Source organism: Ammodytes marinus (genome assembly GCF_949987685.1).
Source record: "Ammodytes marinus genome assembly, chromosome: 13".
Lineage (NCBI taxonomy): Eukaryota > Metazoa > Chordata > Actinopteri > Uranoscopiformes > Ammodytidae > Ammodytes > Ammodytes marinus.
Window position 1 is genome coordinate 11087492 of NC_137217.1, and position 22378 is coordinate 11109869.

Here is a 22378-nt window from a genome sequence, read left to right on the forward strand (position 1 = left end):
AGTAGTCTCGCACAGACCAACCTACAGCTAGTATTGAAGATGCCTGTGCAGTGATACAGTTGGCCTAGCTTGTAGTATGTGAACTAAATTATTGGAGAGAAATCAGTAATATGCAGGTTAAATAACACTAAATTAGTTTATCTACAGGGCTACTTAACTTTTGAAATAGTACTTTATAACAATACTCTGTGTTATGCTGTACTGGTGCTCTAACAGTCAATCTTACAAATGGGTTTAAGCTGCCAAGAAAATTTTTTTAGAAGTGCAAATCCTTGATAAGCAAGTCATTAAAAGCTGCATAGCGTTAAAAAAATGACAAATAAAAATGTAGACAGAGCTGAAATCATTGAGTCCTTATGTTTATTACACAAAAAGAACAGCAAAGGCATCACCTTCAATATGATATGATTCATCACTTTGACCCAAAAAAACAAACATACTACTCTGCTGAGTAATGTCCGGATATGTGGCCATCCAGAATTAGTAAAGGTAGAAAAAAGGCTTTTCGATCTATTGTCTTTTAAGCATCATTATTTACGTTATGCACGAAAGCAGGCTCTTGTGAATCATGTATGTACAGTTTGATCGGAAAACAACACCAAGTATGCACAGTGAAGTAAATGATATTAAAAGCAATGTATTTCACTTTCAAAACAGGAAAATGCATATGACGTAACCAGCCTTTGGTACAAAGTTATAAAAAATGAACTCGCATTCACATTTTTGCATTACTGTAATCCTGAAAAATGTAAAGCATGAATGAACTGAAAAGCAAAATGTTAAAGTCACAGGCAAGGTACAGTCTAGGCATCTACTGAAGGTAATATTCAAGAAGGCAGAAAAGCAACTCTGCTTTGTTCGGCACACACAGTAAGAGTAATGCCAGGGGGGAAACCTCGGCTGCATCGCCTTACCTCAGGATCCAACATGATGCTGCAGATTGTGTGTTACACCATATTTTGTGCAAGTACCACACAAAACATGTTGTATACAAAATACAGAACATATGGATGGAAGTTTTTGGATCATTTGAATAAGAGCTAGCATCACTTTTAAGATGTAAATACAGTATATAGAACACAAGGAGCTGTTGGTAGATTAACAAGGCTACACGAGTCAAGACCTGAGCATATTATATCCATTACGATGGTTGGTATGGATGGATGATGATCACAATAATCCTTTGAAAAGATCCTTGTTTTCTGTGGCTATGAATGGTGCCTGGTAGGTTAATCACAGCATACAGCTGATTAAGTGAAGAGGCTTCAGATCCCTTTTCTTGCCTTCCTTGGTCAGTTAGGATCCACTGGATTCCACATACATTCTACAATGTGAGTTTCTGAACCCACTACTAAAGCACTTCTGGATCTGCAGAAGCAGTATGTACAATAGTAATGAAAAGGAGGGTATAGTGTTCAGAAGTTATCACTACAGGCTTGGTTCAGTGGAGATCAAATGATGACTGTCTCCATGTGAAAGGCCTGTGAGTAGGTAAAGGAGGATGAGTGTTTGTAAAGGGGAACGGAGGGAGGCACAACAGGAGTGGTAGAGGGAGAGGAGGAGGTGGAGGTGGAGGAGGAGATGGAGGAGCGGCTGGCCCATCTGGAGGGCAGGCGGCGGTTGGCTGGACGGGCAGGCCTGGAGAAGTTCTTCTGGACAGAGGAGGACTCTTCGTTCTCCTGTGGAGAAACAAATGAATTACCATTTAGGATTATCACACCGCTCTCAACAATCAATTCACACACTCAGATACTTTACATTGTGTCACGTGCTCCATCTGTAGTCTTCTTGAGCCTAGGGGAAATAACAGGCATATTTTCAAACAGGAACACTAATAAATTCAGCACGCTCATGTGGACAGGTCACACAAGTAGAGATCCCATTACTTTAGGTCAAGAAAAAAAAGCATCAGTGGTTCTCCTCCACATACCAGACCTTCAGAATCTTTCAGCATGTTATTTTGGACAGTGTTCCTCCGTTGAGGTTAAACTGAAATGGGTGCCTCTCATAACATTCCTTTCAAGAGGTCAAATAAAATTGGCTTGATAATTGCTCCCACAATTTCTTTAACATTTGCATGACTTAAAAGCAATGTAATCACTTCAGCTTTTTTATTTCCCTGATCTGCCAAGGGCATTCAGTCAGCTGGCTTCTTGGAGATACTTCTGCAATTACAACACAAAGGCCAGAAAAACACTTTAACTATGAGGCCCCATGGAGGGACTGAAGGATGAAAGACAAGTTGACAAGGCCGATAGACCTCCTGCCAAGTTTAAATTTGGTGGTGTGGTATATATATATATATATACATACATACAATATATGTACTATACATGCCACACCACCAGTTCCTTTTGTTAGGACCCTTAAAGCAATGGAATGGCCCAGATGCCCATATTATAATGGAAGCGCTGGCCTGCTTCTGTCTCTTAGAGCATACCAGAAATAAACAACATTCCCACCGGAGCTGTCCCCAGTCAAGGGCAATTGCTTAGTGTTTCTGAATGGAATGAAACAGAACGGAATGTGCAAGTTCACATGGGTTCACTTTGTGTAATTGGCCTTGAAACAATAGTTTGACTTAATTAGATTTGAGCCCAAACAAAAGGCAGGTTTCATTCCAAGAGAACGCTTCTATATGTGAGCATCTGTCATTCAGAATAGCACACCTGCTGAGTGGCAGGGAGCTTATGTAAAACGTGCTAATACAGACTCTACCCACCTGCACTGTTAGATGTATCTCTTTCACAGCCATGGCACTGTGGCTGCTGAGCTGTGCGTGTGTGGTGTGCGTGTGTGAGGTGTGTGAGGTCTGGGTTGCTCTGAGAGTGGGCGGTATGGGCAAAGGGTCTATGTCCAGTTCCATGACGTTCTCCTGCTGACTGTGGTTCTGTTGAGCCCGGGCTGCGTTCTCATAACTCTTCAGAATCCTCTCCAGTGCCCCATAGTTGGACCTGGATCCCTCAGGCCGTGGGTACGCTGCCAGAGTGCCAGGCTTCCAGGGATGGTCATTCATCATTCGAGGCCCAGGTCTAGAGGGGTCAGACAGGGATGGGGGATCAGACAAATGCTTTGGCTGTGTTTGGTGCCCTGCTTGTGTTGTCTGTCTCTGTTTGTTCTCAGCAGACAGCTGCTGGAGTGAGACAGCGACTCTGGCTGGCTGAGGCTTTGCTCCATGAGGACTCTCCTTCTTGGAGCTGGAAGCGTCCCCATTCTGACCTGGCTGGGTATTTGCAGAAAAGACAGGCTCAGAAAAGAGAGCCTCTGTGGCCACTCTGCGTTGGGTTTTCCTGGAAGGAACGCTTGCTGTTCCAACTTTGTGCTTGACCTCACACTGAGAAATGATTGTGGTTGCCTCTCTGAGTCCAGTCAGTGCCTTTTCAAATGAAAGGTCAGAGGAGATTTCTTGCTTCATGCTGACCTCTTGACCTTCGGAGCAGGATCTCATTTGTCTTAGTTGGACCTCAGGTTTCTGACTTGTAGAATCAGAGGCGGAGAGAGATAAAGTGACTCCAGGATACACACCCATCATGCCTCTGGTGACATCAGTACAATGTGGCTGAAATGTTGTCTCCCCGGGAGGTAAAACCTCATCTGATGCACATGTTGCTGAAATGCCCGGTTGGCAACCCACCGAGCAGGCATCTGTTGGTGGGAATCTTTCTTGTTTCTCAACACCACGACCCATCTCAGCCTGAAACAAAGTTTTGTTGAACTCGGCTGTTTTTTGCTCCAGCACTATGTTTCTTTTGGAGCCCTGGAGGTTGAGACAAGCTGGTGATATTTCAAGAGAGGACAAAAGCACATCTACAGGTACTTCTTTGGCAGCCGGAGGAATTTGTAGCTCTTTAAAATTCCCAACAGCAGGGCTGTGTAATGAGTGAAAGTCTTTTCCAGCAGTCAATATGTTGACTTCAGAGACGCTTTTCTGGACAGTATCATGTGCTGACTTACTGTTAGTGAACTTGGTTGCATCACATGACCAGCGGTTGTGGCAGCAGCCAAAATTACAGTTAGGGTTAGACGGTATGTCACATGATGTTACCACACCATCTACTAAAACCTTTCCTTCATTTACTTGTAGCATGGCCCCAAACTTCCTGACAATGGATGGGCTGCTGCACTTTCTGTCCACCAGAACACATGGGCTATGGCAATGCTTCACTGTGGTCGTGGGGGATTCTGGGATATGGAGTTCTATGTCTGGTAAGGTGGGGGTACTCTGGGAGGACTTGCGGGGAGGGATGGGTGGAGCTGCTGTATCAATCTCATAGAGGAATCCAGGACTTGTTTGTGTTTCCCTGTTGCTGTCTAGATCAGTGTTTTCTCTCCAGGATTTGCATGGCTCTCTGTTGGCCCGCCAGGTGTTATCCGGTGACGAGGTGATCCAGTTTTCCTTCTCCAAGGCCCGAAGGTCAGCGTAAATCTGGCTGAGGTCACAGGGATCTTCATCCACCTCCAGTTGGGCTTTGTTGTTGTTGTTTTGGCCAAACAGCATCTCATTCTCCCCAGGTGGGCACAGCGTTTCAGAACGATTCCTGGAGAAAATGTTACGGTAAAATGCATTTACTTTGGTCACTTTAATAATCATTTTAAAAAAATCTATATAATATACATCTCATCAAAAGAACAAGTTTATGAAATGTGATGTATCATTCACTTACAGCACTGAATCAAACATTGCATTCACATATTATAAATAATTAGGGCTTCAAGATACGCGATTATCGTAGTTCCATGGTGGGGCCAGGAAATGAACATAGCAAAAGGGATTTATTTACCTCGTATCCCCACTCTTCTTTCTGATCTCATCCTGGTAGCTGCAGAGCTCCTCACTCACACGAGCTATCTCCTTCAACGCCTGAGACACAGAGTAGGGGAGACAGAGACACAATGAGACATGCTGTGAAATGCGGATGTACTGTACAAATAAAACTTCAAACAGAGTTAAATAAAAAGGATTATCGATTCAAAGAAACCAAGGAATGACAAAGACAGGTAAACAAGACATAGAACAGGAACACAGGACACAAAACAATGTGTCTACATCACATATAAACAAAGTGTGTTCAGAAAATAGGGAAGTGGTTTTCCTCACCGCGTTTAGAGCAGTGGTGTTCTTCTTCTTTTCGCTGCAGTGACTCAGCTCTGCCCACAGAGCGTTTTCTTGAAGACTAGCATGAACATTTTTGTCATTATATTTAGGGACCTTGTTCTGCGGCACTCCACATCCAGGAGCGGCATTAAAAATAGCCTCCAGCTCTGTTGTATCTACAGCTTCATCACTTTCAGCAACTGAGTCCTGTTGCCAAGAGCCTCTAGATCTCAACCCGTCCACCAGCTCAGGTTGTGAATGGTCATTTGGAGTGTAATGACCACCATAATTAAACTCACAGAGGCTGTCAGCCTGTAGGCAGGTGGAGTGGTGACTGTCTGTGCCAACACCACCACCACTGCCACTGATGTTTCTGTTGCAACCAAAACCAGGCAAAGGTGAATGTCTGATTGGTTCTGACTGACTGCTGCTACTGAGCGGCTCAGAGCGGGAATTATCGCTGAGCAGACTGGAGCGGTTGCTGCTGGAGCGCATGCTGAACCTATTTAACACATCCTCTTTCTCCTGTCTCCTCATATCCAGTCCGGTCCCTTCTCGCTTGGCCCTCACTTCACAGTACAGCTAGAAATAGAAAGAAATAAACATAAGTTGTTATTTGTTCAGCTATACTCCAATATACTTTTGTCAATTGAAACAAACAGAGCCCTTGTGTAAAGGTATACCTACATAAGACTGTTGTGTTCAAAAGGACACACATTTGGGGGAAACATCTTGACTGTACTTTAAGCACTATACTCTCACTGCTGGTGAAAATAGGTAGAAATACAGTCAATGGGTCAAGAATGAAACGATCAGACAATATAATGAATGTGAATGGCATTATATGATTAAACTAACATGACTATATTGCATCTACTGCTCCTACATAATCACAAACTAATGTTTATGAGAGGCAAAACCATAGCAACAAATCCTAAAGACATATTTAAATCCAAAAGGATTTTTTAAAAAACACATTAAAAGAATTATTTTAAATAACTGGATAACCTCTGGCCTCCTACCATAGATCCTTAAATAGTAACTATTTCATGTTGACTGGGCGGTGCTCCCCTCCAATCACGCAATGTCTAGATGGGCCTACTGCCTTTTAGCCTGCTTTATTCCTCTGTGCTTTTCCTCTCTCCTTTTCTGGTCTCGGAGGGGCAAACGAGAGCCATATGTTCTTTTCATAGCAAATTATTCCAGAGCCTGGTGCATTGTGTCCAACTACTTTTGTATGGCTTCCTCATTAAAAACTCTAATCTGCTTCTCTGGGCATGTCAGATTTTGACTCAGGCCTCGTCACCGCCCATACAGACCAAACTGTATTATTCTTTATCTTTGTTCCTCCTGCTAAGGTCCATTAATTTGCTCTCAATAAATTCCCCCCTCTGACCTGCCTTATCCTGTTATATTTTCTTATTCACAAATTTGTATCTATAAAGCCACCTTTTTAACCCTACTGCCTGAGAAAAAGTTCAACAATAGACCTGTAACTACACCATGTATGTTTAATTATAAATGGCGGCTTAATATTGGGTTGATGATTCCAATGATTGTTTGGTCTATAAAATCAATATATTTACTGTCATGTCAGACTGATCGATTAATTTACTAGTTGTTTGAGCAGCATTTCTGATATTACCCTAGTACACATCAGTTGAAGCATGCTAACTAAAACAGCAACAGATCTAACATTTTGTTAGCTCTGACCAAAATGAATACTAAGGGTGCCATATAAAAGCAGTCTATTACCCGAAAATATGTTAAAATGAAAATGCTGAAATGTGATTGTCAACAAATACGCTTTTCAGTCGAATATTATATCCTCCTATGGATGGAGGAGTATATTTACATCTGATAATCTCTCTTAAATGTCAGCCTGTTGCATACCAGCGTCTGTGTCTACATCACTCTGGGTCATATACCATCTCAATGACTGTCTCTGTCTGAGTATACACAGAGATCAGAGAAATAGCAGAACCCTCCCCCTCCTCCTTCCCCTCATACTCTGCAGCTGCACTGACCGGGGAGATTGTTTTGACAGTGTTGATGATGAACAGGATGTGTAGGAGGGAATTGTTACACACAGTAGGCCACTTAGTGCATTAGACGCCATTTATCATACACACTAAAAAATGCAGAGAAGTATCATGAGTCTGGAAATGGTACTACATAAATACTTTGGAGGGTTTTTCTTGATCTAATCACTCTATTGCCTTTACTTTTAACCTATATCCAATCTCAAAAACAAAACCAAGTAATGAAACATCATATGAATCTAATAGAACAAAAAGCATGAACATTCTCATTCAGACAGACACACACACTCGGAGCACCTTACCTCTTCTATTTTCTTCTGCATATCCTTCAGCTGGCTCTCCCACTCTTTCCTCTCCACATTGAACCTCTCCAGCAGCTCGGCTTTCTCCCTGGTCCAGTCCCTCTCGTTGTGGTCCATGCGACAGCGCAGGTCCATGGCTGTGGAGCGTGTGTCTGCCAGGAGCCTCCTCTGCTCTGCCCTCTCCCAGTGCAGTGTCTCTCCAGCGCTACACGCCACTGATCCAGGACCTGCTGCTGCTGCTGCCGACTGGACCCCTCCACTGACCAACCCAGCACTCTCTCTACTAGCCTCCAACTGAGGAGAAAAGACCCAGAGGAGGAGGGAGAGATGGGAAGGGAAAGAGTGGGAGAGACCATGGAGAAAAACGGTCAGTTGTAATAAAGGATAAATTGCACTTGGAGGGAAAAAAAAGGATGAGAGCCAGATGACCAGAAGGCGAGCAATGCAGGAGAAAGAGAGAGAAATTGTTACAAAGTGGAATTAAGAGAATGAAGGAGTGGCAGGAAGAGAAGGTGGAGGAAGTGGGGGAATGGTGCACCGTGGGGACAAGTGTGAGTAGGTTCAGAGGAGGGAAGTGGGAGAGCGGAGCCAGAGATTGACTGATGAAAATATCCTGTAAGAACCCCCACATGGGCTTCACAGGTTTAGGGTTCAGGTCTCTTTTCTACGGGTACATCACAATAGCACAGGATACAGTGCAGGATATGGCAGATTCATGTGTGTGCAGAGGATGCATGTGACCTCAGCCAAACGACACTCTGGTGTATCGTTTTTGTTTAAGAGAAACACACATTCATACAAAGAGAATCTCTCAACACAGATAAGTCCAAATGTCTGATTCTTTTCAACACTGACATTTTGTTATGTCCAATTGGACATGTTTCTTGTTAATGACAATTTTACTGACTGCCCCTATTTATTACCCAGGGCTTTTTCCCCTGGGTAAACAGATAAATCAAGGGAATTCTGGGATTTAGATCATTTTATAATATTTGAGAATAAGGGTATATTTCTTTACACAGATGTGTACATTCCGTGGTAAATATGTGAATTTGTATTACTGGTAAAAAAAGGGGGGGTGATTGGCTTTGGAGCTGGAAATAGCCCAAGACAAGGCGTGTACATGTGCATATTGTATGCTTGTGCCTAAGTGTTTGTGTGTGTGTTAGACAGAGGGAGTGAATGCATATGATACGAGCATGCCTCAGTGTGTTATTTCAGTGTTCAGTCCCAGACAGCGACCAAAGCCTTCTTACAAGCCCCGGTCATGGTGCTATTTCTGCCTGTGGCCTGGGGTCATGAAATTATGGTGTACAAATGCAAGTCAAGCCTTTCTGTCTGCCTGTGTCTCTTCTCAAAGTTCTCCACAATTACAGAAGGGAGATGATGGGTGCTGTCCACAGTCTATTTAAACACCTAAATGCAAACAAATAGTGAACATGCAAAAACAGGAGGGACGGAGTCAAAACAAAAGAAGTGAAGACAGTTTCTCATTTATAGAGACTACAAAGACAAATTGTCTTCGTAAATGGAAAATCCTGGAGGAATATATATAAATACACACATGCAAACAGAGAAACAGCTCAACAACATTATAGTCAGCTCAGGGGATTAACAGTCACACAAGCAGAAATTAAGATCAGTCTGGAGGAGCTATCTCCTGCCACCCTTCAACAGCCCGTCTGTAACTGTATGGACAGGGTATATGAAGGTAACTGTGTCACCACGGTGACCCACTATATATAGCGGACACAGAGCCTTGTACAATGTCACATTCCTAGGGGAGGTGGGGAGACGAGGTAAAAAAGAGGCTTGGCTGCCAAGGCAGAGTGAGATGTCTCCTGCCAGCTTTCATAAATCAGGAGAAATATGCCTGGAAATCTCCGGCCTAAGACTTCTGCCTGGGACCTTGGATGCTGCTCTGTATTTGGGGTGAGAAGTGCCCAAAAAGGGAAACAATATACAGTAGGTTCATTCACAGGCTTAGCCTAGTGTGGAGGGACGTGTTTAATTAAAATGATGAGGACAGAACAAGCCTACAGTTAATAAGTGTTACATGTATTGATACTGAAATAACTCTTAACTTGTGATTGGAACTCAGAATCTTTGCTTAAGTCAACATATCTGGTTACATACAGTATCAACTAATAAAACATAAGATAACAATTTGGCTACATTTTTTGTAGTTATGGAACTTTCAACCAATGAGATGTCCAACAAAGGGATGTTCACTAGCTGTTAACCACAGCTAAAAAATATTAAGTGTACGTAAGATCAACTTATTCATGAAACCCCCTTCATAAATCAATTATGTATCACTTTGGATTGGAAATTCCGACTAGAGTACAGATAAGGACATCTTCACCATGACAATGTGAACATGCCATTTCCCTCACAGCTTCACTAAAATGACCACAAGATTCCGACTTATTGGACATGGGCCCTAAAGTATCCATCCACCACTTCTTCCTTTCACTGACTTCAGGTTTGTATAATACACTTGGCTGCTTGGATAATCCTCTACAGTATGTTGGCTGCCGCCCTCTGATTATGTGTCACTGCTTTCAAAGTCTCTCTACAAAGTAAAAGATGAACAAACTAAGGCCAACAGTGTGGAATACTAACAGGTAGCAAGCATATGTTCACTGGAGCCCTCTTGACTCATTAAGTGGATTTTATCAAAAATGTTCCTTTCAGGCAAACATGATTGTTTTATAGTTACTTTTCTGGTTTGTCCCAAGTGTGATTATTATCATCATTCAAACTGCCCTAAAAATGACTTTCTTTCTCCTCAACAGCTGCTGTTTTCGCTCTGTCATCATGCATCATGGCACAGTGAAACCTACATGTGGAAAATGACAGACGAGTTTCTCAACCATGCGGAAAGTGTTCACATTTCACTTCGAAATGAAATAAAGTCACACCCAGTTTGCTCTACTGACCTGGCATGTTCTTGGCCTGTTCACGCACCTCCACATTTTTAACAATTTATACATAAATGAATGGACTAAAACAGCATGAAACAGCATGGAAATCCAGTACTGCCTAAATGAAAATTTAAAGAGTGAATTATAATTTTATAGAAAATTATTTCAACAACCTTGTCTAAGATAAAAGCCCAACTACAATGAATGCTCCTTCCTTGAGCTAATAGCAGACCACACATTTGTTATAGACTTATTACAAATTTACTATAAAATGCCCCATTAAAGATGGTCAGAAATCTATAATTCTACTGAGCTGCCTAATGATTACAGAAAGCTTGACTTGATGTATTTTGATGATTGATGCAACCCTAGAGTAGCACTTGGTAAGCATGTAGCCAATACTATAAATGCTGCAGGATGTGGCATTATGCCAAAACAACTTTTACTGCTTTACTGAGCTTATCCCACCCAGCAAGGCTTACTTCAAAGTCACATAGTGGTCAGTTGGTGCAATCAATCTAGCAATGTCTAGGTGCATGTTTCAATCAGATTTATTGTACACTTTGAACACTGTGCAAATATATGAAGACACAAAACATAAATAGCAATAAACATATACATATATCCTGTAGCAAATAAATCCATGTGATATTGCTATTGACAACTTGAATTCTTCAGAGTGGAAAAGCTCTCAGAAGTGGCAGAAACCTTAACTGCCTCTAACACTTGCAGCATCTTGGTAGAAACATCAGTGAGTGTGTTTGCGTGCATGTTTGTGTGGCATGATAGTATAATCTGCAGTAGATTAAGTCTCTTCCAAAAGCACAATGGGCTCTCCAAAACACAAAACAGAACAATAAATATCTGTTTTTATATGACTCCCTGTCCCCCGCACAGTGAGAAGGCACACAGCCAACAGGACAAAGAGAAGAGCTAAACAGTAACACTGTGCCATCTACCCACTATGCGTTTGTGATGTGGTAAAACCATGTTACTAGTTTGCATTACCATGTCATTGTGTCATCAGTGGTCCTGTCACAACTCTCTGCTCTGCTGTATTATTGCACCACCATGTTAATTTCTAGCACCACATTATGAAATTTCTGAGTTTCATCACTTCACTCTTGCAGCATCGGAGGAGGAAAAACAGAAGGAGATCTGTGTGATGGGTGAATGCGTGACCAATCAGTTTTGAAGTCTGTGATGGGAATCATATGGCGCTCTACTGGCAGATGAAGACACTGTCGTCACAAAGAGCTAGGGATACAATGAACCCTGAGACACGCAAAGACAGCCAAGAGCCAACGCACAGAAAAGTCCACCTCTGAGCAAAATTTTACAGAATCAAAAGTATTAATGAACAAGTCTGACCAGGGTTATACTTTTACTGTAATGCAACCAAATAAATCCATCTTCTGATTTAACCAGAAAGAAAAATGCTAAGTCCCTTAAGCCAAATTGCTTTGAAGAATAGCTATGCAGGGTCCTTCAAGTTATCCTCGCAATGCCTGACACTGCATGGCACCGGTATGCAAACTACAAAACTATAATGATTTTTGGCCCTTCTCAAAAAAGACTTCAAAGTAGCTGTCAGTGGCAGCAATAGGTTAGTATTTCATCTACTTGGAGCTCGCTGCTAAAAGCCAAGTTGGGTGTCTGTGTCTGGCGGAGCTTGCATAACTACGTTTATCTCCTCCGTGCAAATCTTTTGTCTAAGCTGGGGCTTGAGTTGGACTGATGCCAGGGTGACTTAACACCCTACCATGTGGGTGGCAAACATGGTGGGCCCAATTTACACCAAACTGGAGACCAGACATACACAATCAATACACACAAGAAACAGTATAGACATGAATTGCAATAAAACATGATTAACATGCAGCACAATAGTTTAGTATTGCTGTTTAAAAAAAGATTGAGGATACTTTGTCTTTGGATAACTGTCCTCGTACTGTGCATACACCCACACGCAAAGCAGACATGAACAGCTACATGAAGTAATGCTTTGAGTTCATTAAATCAGCAACCGCAAAACAATCTCTATGTTAAAAACTCTGCCACAGACAAATGATAAATGTGTAGATTATTTAGAACGGTCTCAAATCCCCACCCACACAAGCCATCCCTTTACCTGAGCAATCCTGCATTTGAGCTCGGCCTTCTCCAGCTCCCAGGCACATCTGTCCGTGGTGTACTGCAGCTGGAGCTCGCTCCGCCTCTCCTCCTCTCTCTTCACCTCCGTCTGCACTTCATCCAAAACTGTCTTCAGGTCCAGCAGAATCCTCCTGTTCTCCCCTCCCTGCATGGAAACATAGACAGCAGCAGCTGTGTCAACCAAGTATACCAGATGCCCCTGGAATATTTGAACACTTCCAGCAGATGTAGGCTAACTGATGCAATTAGAGAAGAACTAAGAAGTGAATCAAAAGGCTACTATAACAAACTTATGCTTCCTCTGGTGTATTAAACTATTCAAATGTAAAGGCTGGACAATTCTGACAATAAGAGTTGTCTACCACAAAACAAATACACTTTGAAACAAAAATAAAGTTTTGAAATCACAGACACGCAAAAGGCACACACACACATGCTAATTCACAGGCTTGGTAAATATTTCCAATCGGGCCTACTTGTATGTCTGCTACTTCTCTCAACAATAACTCCTTATCGCGCATCCATTCTTCCTTGTCCTGTACATGTCGCTTTTTCAAATCCTCAAATTTCTTTTTAAGCCGCGTGTGTTGTGCTTGTTGCTGCTGTGGCTGGGGTTCCGGACCGGGCCACATTTGTCCCCTGAGGAGCTCGAGCTGCGTCCCTGCTCCAACGTCTCCTCCGCCCTGGGGCTCGTAGATGTGACTGAAGACGGTGGGCGGAGAGGAGATCCTTCTCAGCGGGTTGCGGCATTTGCCCCTACTGCCTCTATCCATCCTGGAGCTCGGCACAAACTCCCATCCCTGAGACGGGACGTTGCCCCCACCTGCACCGCCCCCGCCTGGCAACGCCGAGCCGTTCATAAACGCATTCCACATTCCTCCACCGCATTAAAATAAACCATTAAAAACAAACTCAATGACAAATGGTCAGAAGCTGGTCACCAAGCTATTTTGAAAGTATCCATTTTGCTCCGTAAAGCATGAATTGAAAGTTGTTTGATACAGTTCAGCTACTTTCCCATCTCCAGACTTGTTCTTCAGTTGGTGACTGTATCACAATGAATGCGCCAATTATCCAAACCCGGCTAAAGCCAAATCCCCCGTCGGCCACACAGAGCTCATGGCTGCAGCCACCGCTGTGCTCATACAGCCGACCGGACGGGACCATTCCATATCCTCTCAAGAGACAAGGTCAAGCAGTCATTCTTTTGCATAAATTGAGTCCCAACGCTGTCCTGTTTGCATCTGTCAACGACCTCCTCACTGCTGCACTCTAGCGCGTTTTTTTCCTTTCACATGTTTATGTCCAAGTCTCGTCTATCTCTCCCTGCACACTGCACAGTCGTTGTAGGCTAGTTGACACTCCAGAGCTGGCAAAGGCAGACACCCAGTAACCACTACGACGCGAATGGGAGAAGTTCCCAAAAATATCACGGAGCGCACTGATGCAAGCGCACAGGGAGTATTTTTACCCCCTGTCACCATGACTTTATTTTCCTGAAGCCAGATAGCAGAGCGACCAGCGACTGGAAGAAGCAGCGTAGCAACATCCATTAATCAACTCTGCGCTGCTCGAAGCAGGATAGACCAACCACCTTGCCCGGTATCCATGGCAACACATCAATTAACGCAACGCGCTGTAGTAATTTGGCTAGTCAAAGACAGCTGTAAACATATTTTTCTTTTAGAAGCAGATAAACACTTTTTACGACATTAAAGCAGATATTACTAAACTCGCACTAAAGCAATATATGTCAACCTTGCAAAGAAAATAAAAAAAGTTAGCCTACCGTTCCCTTTTTTCTCCACAGTAGCAGGAGTAGGCTAGGCTACCACCCTTCTGCCATTAGGCCTATGTCTCATCTGCTTTCTTAGCATTAGAGGGGGATGACTATCACGAGCAAATAAATGAGAGGAGGGAATGTATCTTGATAAACGAGAAACCACAAGTAGCATAGAGCTGCCTAGAACAGCCTCCCTCAGGCCTGGGTAAAAAGTAACTCGCAAAACTGTAACTATAATTATACGCTACACTGTAGCTCGCTCGTTACTGTAGCGGCTACAGTAACGAGCGAGTAAGCTTTCTACACAAAACTAGTTATTTTGTGTCTTTCCGGTGTCCGTTTCCACGCTCGAGCACTAAAAATAGGACTCGAATTGACCAACTGCTTCCACCGCCATACGGCGCACGTGCCATGTGAATAAATGGGCGCTTACCTCTTCCTCTACTGTGGTCCTGGATGGAGCAGTGAATGCCCTTGAAAAAGCTCCAGTGTCTACATTTGAGTAGCCTAGCTGAAATTAAGTCAGAACTGGTATGAAGTGGTTTAATATACAACTGGAGAGCGACGGCCTAAAGCTGAAATGATGCATTCATTACCGGGGATAAAATCCTTCTCTCTCTCTCTCTCTCTCTCTCTCTCTCTCTCTCTCTCCCTCCCTCCCTACCTACCTCCACAGCTGGCCCTAATATGTGACGTAAAACATCCATGAAAGAAATGGACCGGTTCCGCCCCGTCGTGGTGGTCAGATCCGTTGGTTAAACAGATCCCCCATCAGCACATTTCTTGGCTGGATTTTTGGGACCCACCCAGGGGCACTTTTACACACTTATGCATTGCACAACCAATAACCAAATATCTGGGTAAAAAATGCATTTCTCCTATATATCTTAATATTCCCCCATGGAAATTATTTGGATTATGTGTTCAACACATGCTGAAGTAATAACTTGCAAGAAGCCATATTCCTATGTTTGTTTCAATGTCAGATGGTGAGTGGGCATATGAGTGTCAATGTTATCATTCTGAGTGTGTGTGTGTGTGTAGTCTGTGTGCATTGCCCAAGCACTCATAAGACAAACTTCAGTATTTATGCTGTACTGCTCATGTATCTGGTTATTGCAGGTCTTGCGTGAAAACCTTGACAAATTTGTAGCAGTAATGGTTTAAGAGAAGATTCCCTGGTTAAAGAAAATTGTATTAACTTTTGTTTTTACAGACTAAACAAAAGAGATTTTTTTTATAGCAAGTGATAACAGCAAACATTTCTCCATTACATACTGTTCCCAATCACTCTTTACTTACAAGTATTAATAGTTTAAACTCACAGCAAAGAGAGACAGTATTCACATTATTGTTGAAAAAGCTGACACACTCACCTAACATTCCACTGTCGCTCCAAGGTGTTTGGTCTCGAGTAAATGTTGAAAGCATCTGTGTAGTTGAGTGGCTTGGATCATACATGGGAAATGATAATGTCCTGTACCTTGAGTGACCTTTTGTGTGACATGTTCAACACAACAGAAATTGAAAGGAATGAATAAGTTAAAACAAATAAATAAAATAAAATAAAGGAGATGTACATACATAAGGTGATATTGAGCATGGGCTTTACAGAACGAAGAACAGCGTGAAAAGGAATACCAATTTAAAAATGGTGGCATATGAGAGCGAGGAAAACAGAACAAGAATGAGGATCAGCAAAATAATGGGCTGAAACATCTTGATGGATGACAATTAAATAAAATAAATAAATAAAAGTGGGGATAGATTGACAAGAGAAGAGTGCATTAGAGAACAGAAAAGGGACAGTTATTAAAGTTATTCATATTCATGTGCTTGCATCTGCTTACAGATTGTGGCTCCTCCTCCGGTTTATCCTCCTGCTTGGGGACATCCAGACGATCTATGAAACTCTGCAGCTCCTTCCTGAAGGCCTTCATCTGGGCAACGATACGATACAGCAGCTCATGCTCTCTGATCCTGTGGGTTATAGGTAGTAGTATGTTTCCACATGGAATATGACTCATGGCTCTAGTTACACAAAGAAGAACAGGAAATATGAGTTGTGTGGGGGAATACTTGAAAGGCCAAAATCAGTGAATATCTCCTCGTGATCTACTACCTGTCCGTACTGTGTGTGCACTGAAAACAAAGTCCAGTGTTAAGACTTAGCCTAGGCTCTGTACACTACATATCAACGCAGTAAACAAAGGGGCCCACCTTAGCAACAGGCCTGTATACAGAGCTTATTCTGTGTATATTAATAACACCAGATTTATTTTCCAGCTCACACACACAGTGCTTTCAGATGCAGAGAGGATTGTGAGGAGATGTTCACTGATTTTGACAGAAAGTGACTTTTGACAACAATGGTCCCCCGAATCGCTGTAACTCCCCCTTTAGGTGGGGAAAATGTGCTTGTTGCTATACTTTACCTGCCACCTTCTTCCTCTTCCTCCAGCCTGGCAAACAGCTCCCCGTTGTTGACGTAGACGTGGGCCTCTGCGATGATAGTGCTGGTGTCAGCTATGAGCCTGTCGATGGTCCGGCCCAGCCTCTCCGCCTCGATGCGGATGTCTATCATCTGCTGCCGGTCCTTCAGGCTCCTGGCTAAAAAACGACTGTCTACCGGTGAGTAGAGGGCCCGCGTGGGGGTGAGACAGCGAATGTTGGTCCTCACCTCGTCCGGGTCACTCTCCCCGCCTACAGGGCCTTCACGCTTGCGGTGCGGCGGGTGCAGGAGGCGGGGGGAGGGAGCGGAGGCTGTGTTGCTGTCGTCGTCCCTCCCTCCATCACTGTCGGCGTCACTGTCCCGGGGGCTGGCCCTGATGCTCAGGTGGGAGGCCAGGTCGTAGCGCTGCATGTTGGACAGCAGCACGCGGTTCTCATACTGAAGCTGCATGACTTTGCCGCTCAGGTCGTTGATCTGAAGACGCGCCGCCTTCAGCTCCTCCTGCAGCGCATCCACTTTAGCAGGGTCGGTTCCTCCTAAGAGGGGTTGACACAAGGAGACAATGAAAAGACACCTCTGCTATTGAAACACTAATGTTCAGCTCCTGGACTCTCTATCATGTCATGACATTTCATTTAGCAGACCTTTAATGGATAGGATCTTTTAGCGCTGCACTCAAAGCGCTTTACAGGGTTCCAGGTTGCATTCATTCACACACAGTCATACCAATTCATACCAGGCAAGTCGGGTGAAGTGTCTTGCCCAAGGGGAATTACAACCATGATACAAGTGGCAGGGCCGGAATCGAACCGCCAACCCTTCGGTCGTTGGCCGACCCGCTCTACATTTCCCACATTCACCATTTAGCGCAACCAGTAAAAACCAGTAAACCACGAGTGTCGTCCCCCCCGCCCCACATACAGCTTTTTCTAACTGAGAAGTAGAGAAGATATCTCTTGCTCTGCAGGGCAGTTATTTTGTCTCCACAACAATGACATCCAGAAGGACAATTGTGGAAAAAGACAAAAAACAAACCTCCTCCATGTCGCGATCCAGCTTCGTGGGATCCAGCCTTGTATTTCAGTTTATTCAGTTCAGTTGTCACCTAAAAGATGAAACTGAATGTTATCTCATGTGTATTTAGGGCTGCAACTGAAACATTCACACATTTGATTGTCTTAGATAACAGACAGCTTCAAAGGCCTCAAAGTACCTGATGATTCTAATAATAGCACTAGATACACATAAGACAGAGACACATAAGACTTGTTTAGAAACTACAACTTACATCTCTGAAAATAAAGCAGCATTGTGTTGCCTTGTAATATGTCATATAATCTATATACAGTTCATTTGCAATAATGATGGAAAGATTTGAAATTGCACGATGTAGAGGGCTAGCAAAATAGATAGCAGTGGGGGAAGAAGGGGATCACTTCTGTACAATTATAATCATCAACATGGTCTAAACAGTATACCTTCTTGTTGTCGTCTTCCACATCTGCCAAATTTCTGCGGAGAAGTTCTGCCTCGTCCTCCACCAGCTGAAGCTGCTGCCTCAGCTCAGACAAGGCCTCTCCCTGCTCTCTGCACTGCTGACCTCCACTACCTGAGGCATCCACTCCTGCTGCCAGCAGGCTAGGAGAGGAGAGCACACCACTAGTTCAACCATACAGTCAAGCAAAAGTAACTACGAGGAACTTTCAGTTTTTGTTGATTTTAGTGGCACTTTTGGACACAAGCGGTAGTGTTATTAAGACACCGGCGCCCAAGCACGAGACAGCGGCGCATGCATTTGTTTAGGAAGCGAGTGAACACGTCCATGAAGAGAGACCGCAGATGCATCACGATGAGTTAATGTTAATTTATATGTGACTATGTAAGATTAATAATAATAGTCATATGACAGTGGTGAAGCAAGGTCAGTTTGGATTTAGTACCATTTTGGAAACACAATTTACAGTCTGTCTGCCTGCCTGCCGTAAATCGGCTAAGTTCCCTGGTAAAATTGGACCCGTGCAAAGGCATTCATCGTTTGCTGTTATTTATGATCATCAGAGGAAAAATGTGACTTTTATAAACATTTGATTAAACTAAATCTAATATTAATACACTTGTCCCAAATAACGCGTTGGTGGAATTCTCCCCAAATGTTGCAAAATTATCCTTCTCCATTCCCATTACAACCATCACACTACATTTCCACCAGCATTTTCCTTCCCTCTATTGAATGCTAAGTACCTGTCCTCCCTCATGTCGTCCAGTTCAGCCTTCAGCCCTCTGTTCTCCACCTCCAGCTCCACTATCTTCCTGCCCAGGATGTTGGCCTCCTCCTCCACCAGACGTAGGCGCAGTTTGAGCTCTGACTCCCTGGTGGTGGGAGGCCCTCCAGCCTCTCCTTTAGGCAGAGGGCTGTCCACGTCCCCGTAGAAGGAGCGATACTTATGCAGCTCCTGCTCCAGTCGGTCCTTCTCCTTGTCGATCTTTGCCATCTTTTTCCTCATCAACGTGGCCTCCTCCTTGATGAAGGCCAGCTGGCATTTCAAGTCATCGTTCTCTTCCTGTGAAAAGAGTGGTTTTTACTTTGAGTCTTGTAAGTGGTCAATTTGTTTTTCACAGAATCAAGAAAAAGAGCAATGAGCTCGTATTACTTTGGTGGCATGCTTAAACATACAGGGACTGCTGGGGATTGCCCCAGTACATGTTATAATGGTGTGATGATGGTCACATTGTTCTCTCACTACAAATGATTTCTCTCAGACGCCTATTAAGTTTGGCAACTGCTTTGCAATACAAGCTCTTCATTAAACATCTGCGCTGAAGCTTATTATTTAATAATCTAATAATGTGAATGATGACTCACCTCGATTGGGGTTTGTGGAAGCCTTCTCTCAGCTTTCTGCCCATCCTTGCTTCCTTTTCGTTTCAGTGAGAGCTGCAGGAAAACAGTGGTTACATCATCATCATCATCATGGGCTCACTGTTTTCATACTGAAGGCAATAATATCATCCAGATTTATGGAACACAGAAGGCTCTGTATTGGAAAATCGGGACAGTTTGAAGTCCCCTTCATCAACATTTCCAGTCAAATATTGTCAGTGAAGTCACTCTCTGTGCTGGTGTGTTATTATAGGCTTGAAGTAAAAACACCCCCAAAAGGACATTTACCTTTTATCATGTTTGTGAGTCTGAATGGGATCGGCCAGGTTTATAAGGCTTTCAGAAACACAGTCCTGTACAGAACTGTGAACGTATATTATGAATATTGCTTTAACATTTTCATGTGCCCCGGTAAACATGAATTATGGCCTTGACCACACTATATGCAACTTTATATGTTGCTCTGTTCACCCTTTACCTGAATCTTCAAGTGATGATACACATACACAAAGAGCAATCCTTCAACTTGACGCCATCATTTGCATTGCACTTTCATAAGCACACAGACAGAGAAGGTGACCCACACAACACATAGACACACTCCTATCAGGCCCTCACCTCTTTGGCTTTCTCCAGTTCATTTTGCAGCGCCTGCTTGGTGACCTCCACCTCTATCAGCGACTGCCTGAGCTTCTCATTCTCCTCCTCTGTCCTCATCCTCTTCTCCTCCACACTCTCCAGCTCGTGGTGCAAGCGAACAGACACATCCTTGGCCACCTGGCAGAGGCACGAAGACAGAATAGAAGTGATTAGTATTAATGTGATAGAAATGTAACAGAATGGTGCTCAATGCTCCATAGATAGAGTCACCTTGAGGTCTTGCTCCAGACTCCTGACCAGCTCTCCATCCACCTGGCCACTGTCTGCGAAGCGGAGCCTCTTCCTCTCTGCTTTCTTCACCCGGTACTGCAGGATCCGACAGTTCTTGTTGGCTCTCTCCAGCTCTCTGCGCATGTCCTGCAGCTGGCAGGCGTCCTCTTCATAGAAGGTGTCCCGTATCTCATCCATCTCCGCCCGCATCTCCTCGATTTCAGTCTGAAACACGGTGGAGTGTCAGTGTAAGTCGGCCCACAAAGGAAGATTGAGCAAGGCCTTTTTAGTAACATATTTTTCAAAACAAAGCATGCAGCTACATGTTGTAGGTTGGTCTACTAGCCTGAACAAACAGGCCACAACAGGTGTGGCTACTGCACACAGGAAATGACTAATTCTATAAACAAAAATGTCACCTATTTACCTTTAAATCATCGTTTTCATCCTCCAGCTTCTCCATCTCTTCTTGGAGTCTGTGGTCAGGATGTGGGGCCGGTGGTTGTGGACTGGGCTCGGGGGACAGCTCCGGCTCTGAGGCCGGCGGGGATGCCGATTTGGTCTGCATCTTTGTCCCTTTCTTCCCCAAGCTCTTATTCAGGTGAAACTGGATGAGCTCAGATTGCAAGCATCCCTCCTTCCAGAAGCCGGGTCCGCAACCCACTGTGCTTTTGGAGCTCTTATTCTTGTTGCCACTGGTGGTGGAGGTGCCCGCAGCAGCCTCTCCACCACCTCGCGGGTTTTTGCTCCTCAGTTTGGGGGATTTGGACGCGCAGGGCTGGTCTGATACGACGCGGTTGGGATCCGCTCTGGAGGGCGAGGAGGCATCAGTGGAGGCAAGGCGTGACGGGGAGTCTTCCGGTGTCTGGATGCCGGGCCTGCTCAGCGTCGGGCTTTCAGCACCTGCAGCCTGGACAGCAGCCGCGCCTCTGACGGCCTGCCGCTCCCTGCCTGGTGTAGAGACGGGAGAATGCCCTCGGCTGCTTCTCCCTCCTCCTCCACCACTTTGCTTTGACGTTATGGGCTTTGACGTGTTGCTGCCCTTGTTCTGTGCAGCTTTAGATCCACTGTCTTTAAGCCCGGCCGGAGAAGAAGACCGCTGCTGCTGCTGCTTCCGGCTGCTATTGTCTGCAGGCTGCCGCGACGAGTCGGCAGAGGATGGGTTCATGGTGTCAAAGGCTCAGCTCATACTCTACACCCATCCCCTTCTCCCTGTCGCAGGGAAAAAAAGAACTTTTCAGACCTAAAGGCTACTAAAGATGGATATGGTTTTGGTTTAGGTTAAATAGCATTCAATAGCCATATGAAAAGATGTCCATCTACAGGTCGACATCCATGATAATTAGTTTGATACTAGACCTAAAAAAGGGGAATGTAAATAATACGGTTATAACAAAACAGGTTGGCTAGATGAGGACGCACCTTGCATTTCAGATTGGAGTTTACTGTATGTTTTACATGAGTGAGGCTAATTAGGCTACAGAAAGCGGCCAGAGAGAAAGGTATACGTGGCCATCAGTGATAATGTAGTCGGCCGTTCGGCCCATGCTTGATGAGATGTGCCGCTGATCGGACAATTAGGCAATCATTTGCGTCATGTGCGCAGCCGAAAGGGAAAAGCATGGGCGAGAGAGAGATAGAGAGAGAGGGATAGAGAGAGAGAGAGAGAGAGAGAGAGAGAGAGAGAGAGAGAGAGAGAGAGAGAGAGAGAGAGAGAGAGAGAGAGAGAGAGAGAGAGAGAGAGAGAGACAGGCAGTGTCATTAAACCTGGATCAGGAGCAGCCAATTAAACCAGTTTCAGTTCAGTTGACAGATATGAGCTTCAGAGTGGTTTCTGATCTGATCCCCAACCGACCCAAAGGAAACAATGGA

The 22378-nt window shown here is 44.1% G+C and overlaps 2 protein-coding genes across 3 annotated transcripts; both read right to left on the reverse strand.

The window, feature by feature from the left end:
- Nucleotides 1-462: 462 nt before the first annotated feature.
- mtcl3a (MTCL family member 3a) lies at nucleotides 463-13741 on the reverse strand. 2 transcript variants are annotated; one of them, XM_080039517.1, is made up of 8 exons: nucleotides 12997-13741; nucleotides 12498-12665; nucleotides 7440-7733; nucleotides 5099-5677; nucleotides 4782-4861; nucleotides 2723-4538; nucleotides 1759-1794; nucleotides 1543-1679 (listed from the first exon to the last, which is right to left on the reverse strand). In XM_080039517.1, exons 1-7 carry the CDS (start codon nucleotides 13393-13395, stop codon nucleotides 1765-1767), a joined length of 3366 nt encoding a protein of 1121 aa, XP_079895643.1. In that variant the 5' UTR covers nucleotides 13396-13741; the 3' UTR covers nucleotides 1543-1679; nucleotides 1759-1764. The 2 variants fall into 2 exon arrangements, with proteins under 2 accessions (XP_079895642.1, XP_079895643.1); XM_080039516.1 differs by lacking the exon at nucleotides 1759-1794 and having other exon boundaries at nucleotides 463-1679.
- A 2170-nt stretch (nucleotides 13742-15911) lies between these two features.
- mtcl3 (MTCL family member 3) lies at nucleotides 15912-21674 on the reverse strand (the record flags this gene model as incomplete). The annotated part of the gene is made up of 10 exons (XM_080040091.1): nucleotides 15912-16022; nucleotides 16154-16283; nucleotides 16739-17291; nucleotides 17791-17860; nucleotides 18234-18393; nucleotides 18997-19316; nucleotides 19619-19690; nucleotides 20255-20413; nucleotides 20507-20731; nucleotides 20934-21674. 10 exons carry the CDS (start codon nucleotides 21672-21674, stop codon nucleotides 15912-15914), a joined length of 2541 nt encoding a protein of 846 aa, XP_079896217.1.
- Nucleotides 21675-22378: the final 704 nt, after the last annotated feature.